The 18,719-nt window shown below is 31.0% G+C and overlaps 1 protein-coding gene across 2 annotated transcripts; it reads left to right on the forward strand.

Annotated features, from left to right (window-relative positions):
• Positions 1 to 1,147: 1,147 nt before the first annotated feature.
• On the forward strand, positions 1,148 to 11,820 carry LOC134693911 (AP-1 complex subunit mu-1). Of its 2 annotated transcripts, none has more exons than XM_063554850.1 (11): positions 1,148 to 1,246; positions 2,206 to 2,257; positions 4,384 to 4,608; positions 5,343 to 5,473; positions 6,095 to 6,239; positions 6,579 to 6,717; positions 8,150 to 8,292; positions 8,601 to 8,672; positions 9,365 to 9,523; positions 10,684 to 10,809; positions 11,130 to 11,820. In XM_063554850.1, the coding sequence occupies exons 2-11, from the start codon at positions 2,216 to 2,218 to the stop codon at positions 11,226 to 11,228; spliced, it is 1,281 nt and encodes a 426-aa protein (XP_063410920.1). In that variant the 5' UTR covers positions 1,148 to 1,246; positions 2,206 to 2,215; the 3' UTR covers positions 11,229 to 11,820. The 2 variants fall into 2 exon arrangements, with proteins under 2 accessions (XP_063410920.1, XP_063410925.1); XM_063554855.1 differs by having other exon boundaries at positions 6,579 to 6,705.
• Positions 11,821 to 18,719: the final 6,899 nt, after the last annotated feature.

The raw sequence follows: 18,719 nt of genomic DNA on the forward strand, positions 1-18,719 counted from the left end.
CTGAGTGAATGAGTGTTTGCTCAGATCATAGACATATATTAATTATACAACAATACAATGTTTCATATATCATGGTGGTTTTTTTTTAACGACTTGAATGACTACAGCCCTCTCACGGGACAAAGACATATATAAGGGGGTCATATATAATGTCTCTGCACGGGATCAGATGTATTTATTAAAGTCGTTCAAGAAGGCTAGTGTTCCTCATACACAATGCATGATATCAACTGGCGATGGAAGACCAAGCAATGAAAAAGGCTGCCCGAGAGAGGATGCAAGGATTGGAGGAGCAACAATTTTAATAGAAAAAAAAAACACATTTTGAAATTTAGTCTACTTAACATTATTCTTAACAGTATAATATTTAGCTGTAAATAGTTTTAACAAAACATAATCTTCCAATCTAATTAAAATATTGATCTCTGATTACGTTATACTGCATATATGCAATCTAATTAAAATATTGATCTCTGATTACGTTATACTGCATATATGCAGTATAACGTAATCAGAGATCAATATTTTAATTAGATTGCATAATCTTCCTATTTACTTTCATAATACATGTAGTGAATAAATTAGTGTCAAATTAACTTTAAAGATATAAAGATGATTTTTTTAAGGTCACAGACCATTGATTTTGTCTTTTTCAATTTGTCACGGTATTATCTAAAGAGTAAATAATATGTGAATTGATCTTTAAATGATATGATCACATTACATATCAAAACTTTAAGACCGAAATACTCTAAACCGCTCAAAGTCAAAATGATAAAAAAAAAAAATGCAGTTCCCATGTAAAAGTAAAAAAAACCTGTAGATTTCCCTTGTAAAATAACATAAAAGTTAAAAATATAATGTGTGTCTACAATGTTTTTTGTTTTATGATTGTTTATTTATTTTTCATTTATTTTTCTGGTGGTGGACCTACTGTAAAGGTGTGAAGGGTGTAGATCCACAGAAGAAGAAGTTTATATACACGAGGAATGGGATAGATCTAAAGCCCAAACTATTGTAGCACTCAGTTGTGCCGACAGAATTTAAACAGCGTGTATTTTGTTTCTTTCGATTTTGGATTATTTCCCACCAATTAAAAATTCCCGCGGGGTAAACTCGAATAAATCGAAACGTCAACAGGAAATAAAACGAATGATGGGAAACAGGTGTTGTAGTCACTTCCGGTTTAACCAAAATATAGCTTGGAAATGGATTTATAGCCGAAAATCTAGATAATACGTTTACAGTAAATATTTAAAACATATAGTCAATATATTCTCACTAACTGCGATACGACAGAGACAGTAAAATACCATATATTGGCAGAAATGATTACAAAAAATCAATCGCAGATAGGTTGAGTTTTAGTTTAGCACCCCATCATGATCATGTTATTTTACATGTTATAAATATAGAAATGACAAATCACTTTCCAGACACCGTCTGCTTACATATGATAGAAACAGACTTATAAATACATGTCCCTGCTAGTTTTATGGTCAAATGACCCTTAATATTATTTCTTGACAAATATCGTCCTTCATCATAATGTATTTTAGCTACAATTAGAGTCTGTAAGTTAGAGTCAAATAGAGTAAATATTAGAATGTTTATCGTTGACATTACATTGTTGACACAATGTTGTACATGTAGTTTCAGGTTTATCATTACAAATGGACAAATATGGCCATATTTCATCAAAGACAACTCTGTGTAGAGACTTACATGTGCAGTTTGAAAAGTTTTATGACCTGACACCTCTTTTGCAGATGTCTAGTTTTTAGATTTGTTTATTTCAAACATATAAACAGTTCTTAATTTACATGTTGGTGTATTAATTCCTGTCTATCAGCTGGTGTTTTGTTATTTGAAAAACATACAACCACCCATCCAATATTGCACCTGCCAAGTATATAGTGCTTCCTACAAGAGGTTTTGAAATCTTATGGGACCTTGCCCCTTTTTAGTCATTTATTTTACTTAGCCCAGCAATAATTTAATATTGGTTCAGCTATTCATCAAAGGATAATACATTGTAACTGTGTTCATGACCTTAACCATGTTTTGTTTTCTTCATTACAGTACACATTTGTCCTTTGAAGAACAATTTACTATTTTACTCTGGTGTTTTACTTGTAGGTGTAGGAATACACATTTGTCCTTTGAAGAACAATTTACTATTTAACTCTGGTATTTTACTTGTAGGTGTAGGAAAATGTCTGCTTCAGCAGTATATATACTGGATGTGAAAGGCAAGGTAAGATTGATATAATACAACACAAGATACAAAAAATGTACATGTACAAGGCAGTTGAAAATGGTGATGATAGAATACACTAAAGTTATATGATCCTTTAGATTTAACAATAAAGATGAAAATGAATTATATATTTTAACTTTAAACCCATACCACATCTTCCTATATTTACATCATGTACATTAACTTGTTTATTAACTTGTTTGATAAAAATGAAAATTACATTCAAATCTTCAGAAATTATCCAGTACATCATGTACATGTAGTATTGAGTATTTTCCTCCCAAACTCAACAGTCAGGGGACTTACTGAAATAAGTGATTTTTAAATCACTTATTTGAGTAGCAAATTTGAGGTTTTATCACAAATTGGGATTTTGTAGTTTTTTTAAATATTTTAACACATAGGTTTAGATAATATCTTTTAATTAGTAAAATTAAAAAAATATGAACTTTTTGCTTCTTTTAAGTAGCAAGGTTCATGCCTTTGATGCTATCATTTAGCTGAAAATTCCATTTTAGTTGAAAAAATGCTATAATAATGGCTTTACATAATGAGCTGATACTTTCTTAAAAGATTTTTCACAGCAGTGGGAGTATTTTTCCTGTGAAGTTCAAGGTTTCATCTTTCAGATTATGTAATAAAATTCTACTGTTCCCGATAAGGGAGTGTTGAAATTAGTGTGGGTTATTAACAGTATAAAACTTAAAAAAGTGATTTTTGGGAAGGAAATTGAGGTCTGATATGTAAACAAGTGATTTTTATGTCATTATCCTACATTCAGTACAAGGTCATCACCTGAAATGACCTGGTCATCCTAGACAACACAGATGTTGGTTCTGATAAGTTTAGAAACATAATTAGTCCCTGGATCATTAGTATTCTATATTTAAGGTGGTACCCTACACTTTCACTAAAATTAATTTGGCTCGTTTAATTTACATAAAATTTTGTCAAAGTATTTACTTTGACACTTTAAAAAAAATATCAAAATTTCAAAAATTTTGAACCAACCGTTTTGTCAGAAGAAATACACTGGTTATATAGCAGTTTGACAAACACCAGTTTTGATCATTGAGAAGCTTAAAATTCTTTTTACAACACAACGTAATCAAAACGTTTAGCTGACTTTACAGAGTTATCTCCCTGCAGTGTTAGGTACCACCTTAAAGCTTCATTAAAATTAAATCACATCTTCTAGTGATTTATTTGTACTACTTAAACAGGTGATTATTAAAGAAAGACAACTCTAACGTCCAACCTTTATGGAAATAATGTTACTTGAATCAGTGATTTAGAAAATCACTTGTTTAAGTTTAAGTAAGTCCCCTGACTGCTCAATACACTGAATCGTAAATAGCTTTTCAGTATCTGTATGAAGCGACCTTAGATTGTAATATCTCTGTAAGCCTGTAAGTAATTCAGCAACCACACAACACAAGTGTGAAGGTAAAAAAGTAAACGATTGAAGAAAGATGTGTAGTATCAATAGTTTTTGAAAAAACATTTTTTTTACACCAAATCTAACAACTTTCAGATAAAGTTTCATAAAACAAATGGGAATTATGCATGTACATGTACTAAAATAATTATATCACTATCATCTCAATTATCATGCACATCCTCCATCATTCTGTGTTTAATGTTTATCATGATCAATAAACATGGGCAACCAGGGCCAGATAGATATTTTTGCAGACAAAATTTTCGTTCAACAATGACAACATGTACAAAATGAAACATTTTGTAGGATATATTTTATGGATAAGAAATAAATATTAAAAAAAAATGATCTCAAAGAGGACTCTTTTACTACACATGCTACACATTCATGTATTGGTTCAATAGTTTCCTTAACATTATAGTATACAGAAACTTGTTTCATATAACAGATATGAGGGTTTTAAATTCACTGTTTGTTAAACTTTGTTTCATCCCAGAAATATATGTACATGTTCTCTTATGTATGTCGGAAAATATACATTTTACTGTACATACATGTATCAAATAAATACAAGCAGATACTTGTAACTATCTATATTGCACATACAATAATTTCAATGAAAAAAATACTATTAAGTGTTTTCAATAAGAAAGGACGATCTTCATATGTATATCTTTTATAGGTATTAATATGTCGGAATTATCGAGGCGACATAGATATGTCTTGTATAGACAAGTTTATGTCATTGGTGATGGACAGAGAAGAAGAAGGCCATATGACGCCAATCATTCAACATGGAAATGTAACATTTGTTTATATTAAATACAATAACCTGTACTTGGTGGCTACTACTCTGAAGAACTGTAACATTGCATTGGTTTTCTCATTTCTACACAAGCTAGTCCAGGTAAGTGGGATAATTTATGTATATGAGGTACATGTAGTAACTATAGCTTGTTTTGAGACATAATTACTTGAACAAAGTCTGCTCTGAATCCTGCAAGTTTGAATAAAACTGATTTAATGATCCTTCCACTGGTTACTTTTATAGTTATATCTATAATGTCATATTTGCTATTTTTGTCTTACTTGTTTATAAAGATTTTTTTAAAGCAACTTGCTCAGTTGTCTTATTGTGCTGTGGTTGCCTCAAGCATAACAAATTGTTTATTCTTTCCTTGTTATAAGTTTCAGAGTAAACCTTTCAAACATTGTGAGGTCAAATCATGAGATAACACACAATCATACATGTAATTACTAATAACACAGAAACAATTACCTTTAATTAGTTTGCCTTATATGACAATAGAGAGAAGTTATTTTAAAGTTTAAAACCAAAACCTGTATAACCTTGTAACTTGAACCTGCATCATGTTTATCTGGAAAGTTTTATTTAAGATGCTACTTTATGAAGGTTTAACAGACATCTGGTAATGAATTGCGAAGGATGAAGAAAAACTAGATGCACTTTTCTTCACATCATAAAAGTAAATTTGTTCATATCATCCTTGATATCAATGATATGCATGTTGTGTTTTCTGTTAGTCATTTTTTTAAAGCATGATGGCTGCATCTATTAAGTAGGTTAGGCCTCTATTTAACATTTGCACAGATAACTTATTACTTTAATTTCCATTACAGATTATGATTGAATACTTTAAAGAAATAGAAGAAGAAAGTATCAGAGACAACTTTGTCCTAATTTATGAACTTTTGGATGAGGTTATGGACTTTGGATTCCCACAAACCACAGACAGTAAAATTTTACAAGAGTAGGTAGCATAACATTATGGTTTATTGTTTTTAAATCTTTACATATTTTCATGCCCTTGCCATCACACAAAGGACATTAGGTTTTTCTATTGTAAGTCTGTCCATTTTTCAGTATGTTATGAAATTGGTTTCTGTTCTCCAAATTTAGTTTTCCTCAACCAAATGTTATGAAACATACGAAATGTATATTACCACAAAATACAGATGATTGAATTGGGTGGCATCACATTTACCGTTTTAGAATTATGCCCTTAACAGTTGGGAAAATGGTGTAATTTTTTTGTTTCCATTCTCTTACTTAATTTTGCTTAAACCAAATGTTATGAGCTTATACACAAAGCTTATTACATTGTAACACAAAACACAGATCAAGTTTGAAATTGGGTAAGCCCCACTTTACTTTATTAGAGTTAATGCCCTTTACAAATGGTAAATAATAAATGTTTAAAAGGCTACGGCTGGGATTATTTCCTCCTTGTGAAAATAATTTCCGTGTGTAATGTAGCAATGTCAAACACACAACTATTCTAAGGTTAAACAGATTGTCTAATTAAAGTGGAAGTTTAAGTTATGTCTTAATAGTTTTAGATATTTTACCATTGATTTTTTCTCTTATTAAGGTATATTACACAAGATGGACATAAGTTAGAGGTGGCCCCTCGTCCTCCAATGGCTGTTACTAATGCAGTATCATGGAGATCAGAAAAGATTAAATATAGAAAGAATGAAGTATTCTTAGATGTTATAGAATCTGTTAATTTATTGGTAAGTCTTTTAAAAATACATGTGATAGGGGACTTAAAGTCAATCATGTAAAAGGAAAAAAATGATTGAAAAGGGACCTGTACATGCACTTATCATTTGTTCAAAACAAGAACATTTCCTGGATTTTTGACCTTCTTGACATTTGATATAAACAGCAGCAATAAATTATGAATAAAATGGTAAAAACATGTTTCGCATTAGGAAATTGTAGTATTCTGAATATTTGAAAATCAATGAAAAGGACAAAAAAATAAAATTTTGAATGATAGTAAATGACTAAAACAAAGAACTAGGAACCACTTTTTGCATTTCCATATCCATTTTCCCTTTATTTTACAGGTTAGTGCTAATGGTAATGTTCTAAGAAGTGAGATTGTAGGAGCTATTAAGATGAGGGTATATTTATCTGGTATGCCTGAGTTACGACTGGGACTAAACGATAAAGTCTTATTTGAAAGTACTGGAAGTAAGTACAAAGGTACACATATCATATTATTATATCTAATTAACTTGTATATTGAGAAGTGTGGAGAGGTAGATTTTTATGCCCTCTTATGCCCCACCTACGATAGAAGAGAGGCATTATGTTTTCTGGTCTGTGTGTCCAGTCATTTGAAGTTTAAAATTTTGGTTTAAGTTTTTGGTCAAGGTAATTTTTTATGAAGTTGAAGTCCAATCAACTTGAAACTTAGTACAAATGTTTCCTATATTATGATCTTTCTAATTTTAATGTCAAAATAGAGTTTTTACCCCAATTTTAGGGTCCACTGATCATAGAAAATGATAGTGTCAGTTAAGCATCTGTGTACTGGGGACACATTCTTGTTTAAATATAAGATTTGACAGAAAGAAAGAAAAAAATAATTATTGTTATTTGGTATTAACATTTATATATACCCCGCTTTAAAAAAGGGGGGGGGTATACTGTTTTACCTCTGTCTGTCCGTCAGTCCGTCCGTCAGTCAGTCCGTCCCATGAAACTTTCGTCACATTTTTCTCAGGAACTACACTTCCACCCTTTCTGTAATTTGGTATTAACATTTATATATGTCAGCCATACCGTGTGATGCGTTTTCAGATTCATCATTCATCGACTTCCTGTTTACCGAACACTTGTATGATTTTACACATGATAGCCAAGTTGAAAATTTTCGTCACATTTTTCTCAGGAACTACAATACAAGGATTTCTGAAATTTGGTTTCAGAGTTTTTCTAAGTCAGCTATACCGTGTGATGCGTTTTCAGATTGATCACTTGACAACTTCCTGTTTACCGAACACTTGTATGATTTTACACATGATAGCCAAGTTGAAAATTTTCGTCACATTTTTCTTAGGAACTACATTACAAGGATTTCTGAAATTTGGTTTCAGGATTTATATAAGTCAGCTATACCGTGTGATGCGTTTTCAGATTCATCACTCAACAACTTCCTGTTTACCGAACACTTGCATATTTTTACACTATTAATATTATCCACTTGCGGCGGGGGGTATCATCAGTGAGCAGTAGCTCACAGTTTCACTTGTTATCAATTTTTTTAGCGCATGGACTTTTTTTCAGGACTTTTTGGAGTGGACTGATAAAGTTTTTTTCAAATGTTATAAGATACAAATACTAGTTGATTCTGATATAAAATTTGCAACAATAATCAAGTACACATAACTAATTAGGATAAACCACACCTTTGGCAGTGTTTGGTGATTCTAGAAAAGTTTTATATATACATTGTGAACACTTTTCAAAAACATGAAAAGGTCTAGAAAGATTGTAAAGATATTATATTTTTAAGCCTGTATTGTATTTTAAATTATTGCTTCCTGATTTTACGAAAAAGTACAAAAAAAAAAAATTAATAATGCAAATGCTATTTAAAAAAAAAAAAACTTTTATGTTTTTTTATTTACAGGAGGAAAGAGTAAATCTGTAGAATTAGAAGATGTCAAGTTCCACCAGTGTGTGAGATTATCTAGATTTGAGAATGATAGAACAATATCCTTTATACCACCTGATGGAGAGTTTGAACTTATGTCTTACAGACTTAATACACATGTAAGTTTTATAACAACACACACACTTAATACAAATGTAAGTTTTATAACATTAATTCAATAATTTTCCAGTGCAGGTTTTTATTACAAACCAGTTAAATATTTAACAGTTGGCATACATAAAGAACGTCTTAACTTTTTTTTTTTAACTTTTCTACTTTTTTCATGTCAAGTATAAATATAATTGATATCAAGCATGTTCGAGATGTCATATGTTTACTGGACTGTGTGTTATTTCATCTGCACCCTTAATTCTGATGTAATGACAGTAGTATTTTAATGCTTAAATATATGTTTTGAATTTTACAGGTAAAACCATTAATATGGGTTGAGTCAGTTATAGAAAGACACGCCCACAGTAGAGTGGAATATATGATCAAGGTAAGGTAGACACAAAGGTTTAAAAGGAAATTAAATCTATCTAAAAAATATTTTCAAAGAAAGTTTTGTGAAATCTGCTATGTTTCAAAAGAAAAACCAAGAAAAAATTTCAATTTCGGTTGATTTTAAAACAGTGTTTATGATGCCTTAGTATCATTATAATCACAGGATAATCTAAAGATAAACATTGGTTAAATAACTTGAGTTATAAAACAGAAATTGCACAAAAATTGTAACTCAATTCAAGGTATCTGTTCGTGTATACTTTTTATAATTATATCTTAATACCTGTCCAAAATGAATATAACTTATTAAGTACATGTATAACATTGTAGTAGTAGTAGTTTGTTTCTTTTGGATTAAGATATTATGTGTCGTGACTGATTGAGACATGGAGTATATCAGATATGTATGTGTAAAGTCTGAAAAGTTATAGTCTAAAAGCCTTTTTGTTCTGAGGTTCCGTAAGCAAACACCAATCAAAATATAGCTACAAGTTAGCCTTCACAACAGTCAAGTGTAGAAATCTCATTTGTACACTAAATTTCATGATGCAAAAGAAAAGATTTGTTTTACTCCAATTACACTAGATGGCACTTTAAGTAGAGGAAGGAGGATCTGAGAATTTTTCTTTTCTTACTTTGTATAATGATATAAACTTGTGAAATGATTTATGTGCTTTGTCCTTTCAGGCCAAAAGTCAGTTTAAAAGACGATCAACAGCCAACAATGTAGAAATAATCATTCCAGTTCCAACAGATGCTGATACACCAAAGTTTAAAACAACAGTCGGTAGCTGTAAATATGCACCAGATTTAAATTCTGTCATCTGGACAATTAAGTCATTCCCAGTAAGTAAAATGAAGCATAACCTGAATGTGGGATTTATATATTGTATAATTATTAAAGTAGTTTCATAAAATAAAATAAAATTGAGAATGGAAATGGGGAGTGTGTCAAAGAGACAACAACCCGACCATAGAAAAAACAACAGCAGAAGGTCACCAACAGGTCTTCAATGTACCTGCACCGGGAGTCTCTTTTCTGATTTAAAACTCACATGGCCTAAAAGGCCTCTAAATTATCGTGAAAATTTTGCTATATTCATGTATAGAAACTGTTTAAGGCAATATGTCATTATGACTGAAACTATTGGATGATTCCTTAGAACTATTAAACACTCAGGATTTTTTTTTTTTTTTTTTTTTTTTGTGAAAAACATGTGCAAGCAAATGTTTTTTTGCGTATAGGCAGCTACGCGCCTGATAATAAAATAGTATCTAGAAGAAAATTTCGTAAAAATAAAATTCCATTTTTTCCGTATTTTACTTATAAATGGATTTAGTTTTTCTGTGGGGAAACATCACATTCACTCTGTGGTTAAATTTTTTAAAATTTAATCATTTTCTTAAACTATCCTGGGTTTGTACCAAACTTAGACAGAAGCTTGTTTATGATCATAAGATAGTATCCAGAAGTAAATTTTGTAAAAAAATAAATCCATTTTTTCTGTATTTTACTTATAAATGGACTTAGATTTTCTTCCAGTTAACATTACATACAGTCTGCAGTTAAAGTTTTTAAAACATTTATTAGATTCAAAAACTATCCTGAATTTTTACCAAACTTGGACAGAAGCTTCTTACAATCAAAGATAATATCAAGAGGAATGTTTTTATTGATTTTTTTCCTCACTTTTGTTGAGCCTGCGATTTACAGCAAATGTAGGCAAGACACTGGGTTCCATGGAACCCTTACACATTTTTTCTTATTATCTTTAAAACTATAATTGATATACAGAAACATGTTCTGGTTTCATTCAACATATATAATCTTGTGGCATTGTGGCTCTTGTTTTTGATATGCCACAATTTATACCCTCATATGTCTGTCCATATTTTGATCTTACTTCTGTTAGCTATGACAGAATAATTTTGAAAATTTGAATTGTATTTGAGGAACATAATTGACAAAGGATATTTGTTATTTATTAAATTTATACTTATTATAGGGAGGAAAAGAGTATCTGATGAGAGCACACTTCAATTTACCGAGTGTACTAGCAGAAGATTCTGAGGGTAAACCTCCAATTCATGTCAAGTTTGAGATTCCATACTTCACTGTATCTGGTATACAGGTAACTATACTATCTATACTATTTACCTGTAAAGGCCAAATTATAAATTATTTGTAAATTTAGTTTGGAAAATATTTTTATTTAAAGAGAAACTTGTTATTTATTACATTTTTGTCCAGTCTAATTTGGAATGTTAAACCAAAGGCTAATTTCAATTTTATACACATTGATGAACTATGCCGAAAAATTTGAGTTAATTTCTTACTATACTAATGAACACCAGATTCATATTATTTATTTTAAAGCATATGAATTTAAAATATTCAAGTAATACTTTTATTTGGATTAAAAATTTAACATGAAATATATTTATATTCTAGGTTAGGTATTTAAAGATTATAGAGAAAAGTGGATACCAGGCATTACCATGGGTTAGATATATTACACAGAATGGTGACTACCAACTCCGTACACAGTGAACAAAACAATGAGGGAATAAATTATTGTTGTCTATTTATTGTTTCATTATAAAAATTGCAAATAATTCTCACTGAATGATAAGTTTTAGCATATTAATTCATTTTTATCATGCATTGCTCACTGTTGTATGAAATGAGCTAAGATTAAATATAAGTTTTAGCCATTACATGATTATATGCTAGGATATCCAATTATTGTAACTTTACTCTAAAAAGTGGTAAAATATTAATATATTTAAAAAAAAAAGCTAAATCCAGGTTATGTTTATGTTTTCATGTACAATGTTTTTGTTATAAAATTTAAATTAATTTGTCTGTAAAACTGTAGATCCTGTGTAACAGGGCTTTCTGTCAAAATAATCTTTCAATGGACCTGTATGAAAGCAAGCCCTTTCAATGAGTAATTCTGCCTTTAGCTTATGCATGTTAAGTCTTTTCTGCATTTAAGTTAGACATGCTAATGCTTAGAAGTATTTACAATACAGATACATTCAAGAGTACACAAATAATTATTAAAAACCTCTCATAGTGCTGTTTATTAAATGAAACATTGTTGTCAACATGAACATGAATAAATGGAAATATTGAAATATCACTTAGTTATTATTTTCTAGCCTGAAATTATGTTACATCTGAGGATTCATATGTTATAAAGTAAAATCACAAAAATACTCAACTCCAAGAAAAATTCTGAACGGAAAGTTCCTAATCAAATGGCAAAATCAAAAGATGAAACACATCTAACGAATGAATAACAAATGACATATTCCTGACTTGGTACAGGCATTTATTTATACAGAAAAAGGAGGATTGCACCTGGTATTATAGCTATCTAAACCTCTCACTTGCACAACAGCCACATCAAACTCCATTATATTGACAACGATATGTGAACAAAACAAACAGACAAAATCTTTGGACTCTTTTTTTAGTTCAGTAATGAAGATAGTTGATATTCAAATACAACATTTTAAAGAATATTTTACTCTTAACAAAAACTATAAAAACCCTATTTCGCGTATCAAAAATAAACTAACAGAACTAGCCAAGGAATTTGTTTTTGTCCCGGCTGATAAAGTTGCTAATAATATCATTATTGTTTGACGTAAATTTTATATAGAGGTTCTGTAAAAGGAAATCACGAATTCACCAACATTCCAACTGACTTCATTTTCAGAAAACGACATCTGTAACAAACATAAACTTTTAGCTGCTTCTTTACAAGCAGAAACAAACACAATGAAAGTCCCAACTATGTACTGGCTTCCAAAGCTGCACAAAAAACCTTACAAATATAGATTTATTTCATCTTCTAGCCATTGTTCAACTACTAAATTGTCTGTTTTACTTAATAGTACACTTGGTACAATAAAAAACCTGATAATAAATTGTTCAAATAAGGCCTTTGAAAATAGTGGAATTAATTACTTTTGGAGTGTCAAAAACTCGTTGGAAGTACTTGATAAATTGCATGCATATATTGGTGATTTTGAATCTGTTCAAAGTTTTGATTTTTCTACCCTATATACCACTTTGCCTCATATTCTTATTAAGAAAAAATTCACATCCCTAATTAACTGGGCATTTAAAAAGTCGGAATGCGAGTACATATGTTCAAACTCTTTTAGATCATTTTTTAGAAGCAATAAACAAAAGAACTATGTCAATTGGACATGCTTTGATACTATTTATGCGCTTGAATTTTTACTTGATAACATTTTTGTTCGCTTTGGAGATTCCGTATATCGTCAAGTTATTGGAATTCCAATGGGGACTAACTGTGCACCACTTATTGCAGACCTGTTTTTGTATTGTTATGAGTTACAATTTATGACTAAAATTAGCAAAGACCCATCAAAACAACATTTGATACAAAAATTTAACAATACTTTTAGATATTTGGATGATATATTGGCTCTCAATAATGACGACTTCAGTATGTATACTAAAGAAATTTATCCTGTAGAACTTACTTTAAATAAAGCTAATGATAACAATGACCACTGCCCTTTCCTCGATCTTGATATCTATATCATAAACGGGAAGCTTAATACAAAAATTTATGATAAAAGAGATGATTTTTCATTTCCTATTGTTAATTATCCATTTTTAGATGGTGACGTTCCCTTGTCACCATCTTATGGTGTTTATATATCTCAACTTGTACGATTCGCTCGTGTATGTAACAACGTATTAGATTTTAGTGAGAGAAATTTATGTATTACTGAAAAATTATTACACCAGGGTTTTTCGATATCACAAACTGGTCAAAACATTTACTAAATTTTATCACCGGTATAAGGAAATAATTCGTAAATATAACTCAACATGCAGACATCTTATACGTTCAGGTATTTCACATCCAAAATTTTATGGAAATATTCTTTATAAAGCACAAAAATGTCAGTATTCTCCTCAGAAACTAACAAAACTTTTAAATAGACTTATTAAAAGGGGATATAGTTACGATACTGTTGTCAGGTCATTAAATATTGCATATTTTGGCTTTAACATTGATTCACTAATAGGGTTTTTGCATCGGAACTAAACACATTTATTTCTAAAAAAAACAGTTGTTGGCATGACACGGGTTATGTTCTCATATATGTTATGATAGTATGATACTAAACCCCTAACGGGAGGGATTGTACCTGATATTCATATGATGAAGACATAATCTTTCAATCAGTTTAATTGAGGTCTGGAGCTGGCATGTCAGTTAACTGCTAGTAGTCTGTTGTTATTTATGTATTATTGTCATTTTATTTATTTTCTTTTGTTACATCTTTTGACATCGGACTCGGACTTCTCTTGAACTGAATTTTAATGTGCGTATTGTTATTCTTTTACTTTTCTACATTGGCTAGAGGTATAGGGGGAGGGTTGAGATCTCATAAACATGTTTAACCCCGCCGCAATTTTGCGCCTGTCCCAAGTCAGGAGCCTCTGGCCTTTGTAAGTCTTGTATGATTTTAAATTTTAGTTTCTTGTGTATAATTCGGAGTTTAGTATGACGTCCATTATCACTGTACTATTATGCATATTTTAGGGGCCAGCTGAAGGATACCTACGGGTGCGGGAATTCTCGCTACATTGAAGACCCATTGGTTGCCTTCGGCTGTTGTTTGCTCTATGGTCGGGTGGTTGTCGCTTTGACATATTCACCATTTCCTTTCTCAATTTTATAATAGCTAAAAATGTCAAAGATGGGAGTACAGTAGTCAACATTTTTGTTTTTCATGGGGAGGATGATGGCTGTGACTGTGACTGTGGCTATAGCAATTTGCACTTTACCTCTGTCTTATCCAAACTTTTTACCTATGATGGTTAAAATTATGATTGAAGTAGTTAATGGTGAGACCTTGATAGACGGTTATTTTCACCTCACCTTTATCTCTTTGAACTCCAGATGTCAGATAAAGTTTGCAAGATGAGGTTTATTTTAAGGTACTTTAAGAAATAGTCAATGACATATTTTGTATATTAACGGGTTGCAAACAATAAATGTCGACTGTCATGTCATACAGCCTTGACCTTAATCTCATTTGGTAGGTCACATTCTGGGGAAAAGGACTTGATTATGGTAAGGACAATTGGAACATATTTGTCGTCATCTAGGTAACATTTATTCCAAAGGAGTCTATGTTTATAAAAAGTTTTGAAAAGATGATTTCAACATTAAATTTAAAAACTCATTCTGACAAAATTGATTTTAGATGAATTTAGAAATTCATTTAGGTCCCATTTGGTAATACAGCTTCAAAAAAAGAGGGACGAAAGATACCAAAGGGACAGTCAAACTCATAAATCTAAAACAAACTGACAACGCTATGGCTAAAAATGAAAAAGACAAACAGAAAAACAACAGTACACATGACACAACAAAGAAAACTAAAGAATAAACAACACGAACCCCACCAAAAACTAGGGGTGGTCTCAGGTGCTCTGGAAGGGTAAGCAGATCCTGCTCCACATGCGGCACCCGTCGTGTTGCTTATGTGATTACAAATCCGGTAAATAGTCTAATTCAAATGTTTCAACATATTTACTCACCACTGGCTTTCAATGTTCAGGTTTTAGCTTTCCATATAACACATTTCAGTTGACCTAAATATGTTTTATATTCCCTAGTACTGCTTTATGAATGTTTGTAAAATGTATTAATCCATTATAAGGACAATGTATATGTCTTTTATTAAAAAATTCCATCTTTCTTTTGATAAACAAAACTATTCATCAAAGTATTCTGATTTGCACTGTTAGATTTGTCTTCGAGTGTGTAGTTGAAGGTAATGAGAAACAAATGCAAACCATTGATAACATTTTTAAATCAATGATACAACAATAAAAAAAGGCTATAAAACAAATACCACAGTTATAACTCAACACAATGGAAAAAAAAGGCACGTGCACATTTTTTTAAAAGTTACAAAAATCATCAGAAAAAGAAATTCCTCATCCAATTCTAGAATTGAAATATAGAGAATAAATTATGAAACTTCACAATGCCAAACTTCCATGTATACAACCTTCCTGTAAGATCAAAGTTCAAAATTCATCAATACGATGCAAAACTGAAAAAAATCAATCAATACAAAAAAAACCAACACAGAGTTATGGCCAGTTAACAAGAGAAACTATCAGAACCTCTATAACAGACGGCAATTTTCATCACCAGGTAAAATAGTTATCAAAGGTACCAGGATTATAATTTAGTACGCCAGACGCGCGTTTCGTCTACACAAGACTCATCAGTGACGCTCATATATCAAAATATTTATAAAGCCAAACAAGTACAAAGTTGAAGAGCATCGAGGATCCAAAATTCCAAAAAGTTGTGCCAAATACGGCTAAGGTATCTATGCCTGGGATAAGAAAATCCATAGTTATTTTAGTCCTTTCCTTAAAAGCTATGTGTCATTCACAGACCTTATTTTTGGGCTTATAAAATAACATTTTAAAAAACACAAGTAAAATTAACCGGGATAAGTTTAGATTGTCAAAGACGAGCAAAGTAAAAAGTAAAATCACAAAAATACTGAACTTAGAGGAAAATCAATTTGGAAAGTCTATAATCACATGGCAAAATCAAATAACGAAACATATAAAAAACGAATGGACAAGAACTGTCATATTCCTGACTTGGTACAGGCATTTTCAAATGTAGAAAATGGTGGATTAAACCTGGTTTTATAGCGCTAACTCTCTCACTTTGATGAAAGTCTCAAATTACGGTAAAAGGCTGATGGTTGACCCAAGAAGTATAGGTCATAACACATTGATGGCAATCTATGAAATTTGTCAGGTCCAAACAAAAACAAAAAATAGTCGGATAAACAAAGACTCCAGATCTCTGGTTTTGAAATGTTTGAATGTTTGAGGACTTACATATCTAATCTATATAATAGGTGTTGCAATATAGTAGCTTGTTATTGATTGTTTAACCATTGGATGTGTACATTTAAGTACTAAGAAATTATTTCAGGCAAAGTTGACTATTCGTTTAATATTCCATTACGTAACCTCGCTCTGTATGTTTGTATGTATTTATGCATTCCTTGCTTGTTTAGGTTGAGAGTTCCTGATTCAAGGTGCAATCACTGAGAAAAGCGGCTTCGGATGCACAAATTTAATGTAGTGTTGAATCATTGAATCATTATACAACACAATATTTTTTCTCTCGATTTTCATGTACCAGTACCGCCATTTACAAGAACAAAGTAAAATAAAAATAACTGATGCATCCTTAAAATCTGCCAATCAAAATTGAAACATAACCTCACAGCGAGGGCGATTTTGCACAGAAACATTAAGATTACTGCATACAGAACCAAACAGTGTTCATTGTTGTTTTTGTAAAAGAAAGATGACAGATACCATAGGAACATTAAAATTCATTAGTCAAAAATAAACCGACAAGGCTATGCCTAAAATAAAAGACAAACAGACAAACAACAGTATAAAAAACACAACTTAGAAAACTAAAGACTGAGCAACAAGAACCCCATCAAATACAGGGGGTTATATCAGGGTTTTCCCGCGGTGAGATATGGCGCTGCAGTAACGTTGTTCATTGACCTGAATGAGTAAAAAATGATAATCGCTTATCTCCCAAAATGTTAACTTTGTTCATATGATGTAAACATATGAAGTTAATGCTTAAAAGTTCACATCATCCTTTCTTTTTTATCTGTTAATGCATACAACTATTTGTATGCTTTTACGAGCTGAATAAATTTAGGACCAGTTTGTGATGATTTTCAACTTATATTCTACATTTTTTAAATATTAGTGTATAAAAACATCAAACATAACTGATACACATGTTTGTATCATATTCGTGGTAGGACTAACAGATGATCAAAACAACAGGTTTCTGACCATTTATGCAATGAATATTGAAAGGACGAATCAGTCTTTCATTTCGGCAGTGCTTTACAAATTGTGTCAGTATAAATGATGTTTTCAATTGTTCAGTTAATAGTTACTTCAAAATGCAAACTCAAAACGACTACGATATATTTACAAGCACCTGATGGTAAGCTGTTAGAATGATAGACCCATGATAGGTTGATGAGTATTCCTTCCTTACTTATGAGAAAACATATATAAAAAAAGTTTTCAAAGGTACCAGGATTATAATTTAATACGCCAGAGGCGCGTTTCGTCTACCTAAGACTCATCAGTGACGCCCAGACCAAAATAGTTACAAAGTGGAAGAGCATTGAGTACCCAATATTTCAAAAAATGTGCCGAGCTAAGGTAATCTCTTACTGGGATAAGAAAATCCTTCGTTTTGCGAAAAATTCAAAGTTTTGTAAGAGAAAAATTTATAATTAGTTATCAAAGATACCAGGATTGTAATTTAGTACGCCAGACGCGCGTTTCGTCTTCATAAGACTCATCAGTGACGCTCATTTCAAAATATTTATATAGCCAAACTAGAACAAAGTTAAAGAGCATTGAGGATCTAAAATTCCAAAAATAAGAATGACCATATAATTGATATTCATGTCAACACCGAAGTGCTGACTACTGGGCTGGCGATACCATCGGGGACGAAACGTCCACCAGCAATATAAAAATTGAACCATAATAGGAAGAGACATTTTGTAAGAACAAAAAGTATGAAAATCGACACTACAATTTCATTTTGTTATTTTAAACTATTTTTGAAACGCATTTTCGGCACCCTGTTGATTCTTTTCATTTTTCTTAAAACAAAATGTTCGTTAGCGTCGAAAGCGTGAATGATAGATATTGTATCGATATGTGTATTGTTATTTTTTTTACTGATTAACTGGAATATATACAAGTCATATGGTGAAAAGTTTTCTTATTTACAATTATACCAATCGATGTACGACTTTTGAACAGCTGTATTAATCTGTTGCCTTTATTTATATACCACATCTCCTCATGTTTGTACTAATTCGACGAGAAATAATCCTAAAGCAATTGATCATTATGTTTTTGACGTATACCGTGAAA

Source organism: Mytilus trossulus, chromosome 1 (genome assembly GCF_036588685.1).
Source record: "Mytilus trossulus isolate FHL-02 chromosome 1, PNRI_Mtr1.1.1.hap1, whole genome shotgun sequence".
Lineage (NCBI taxonomy): Eukaryota > Metazoa > Mollusca > Bivalvia > Mytilida > Mytilidae > Mytilus > Mytilus trossulus.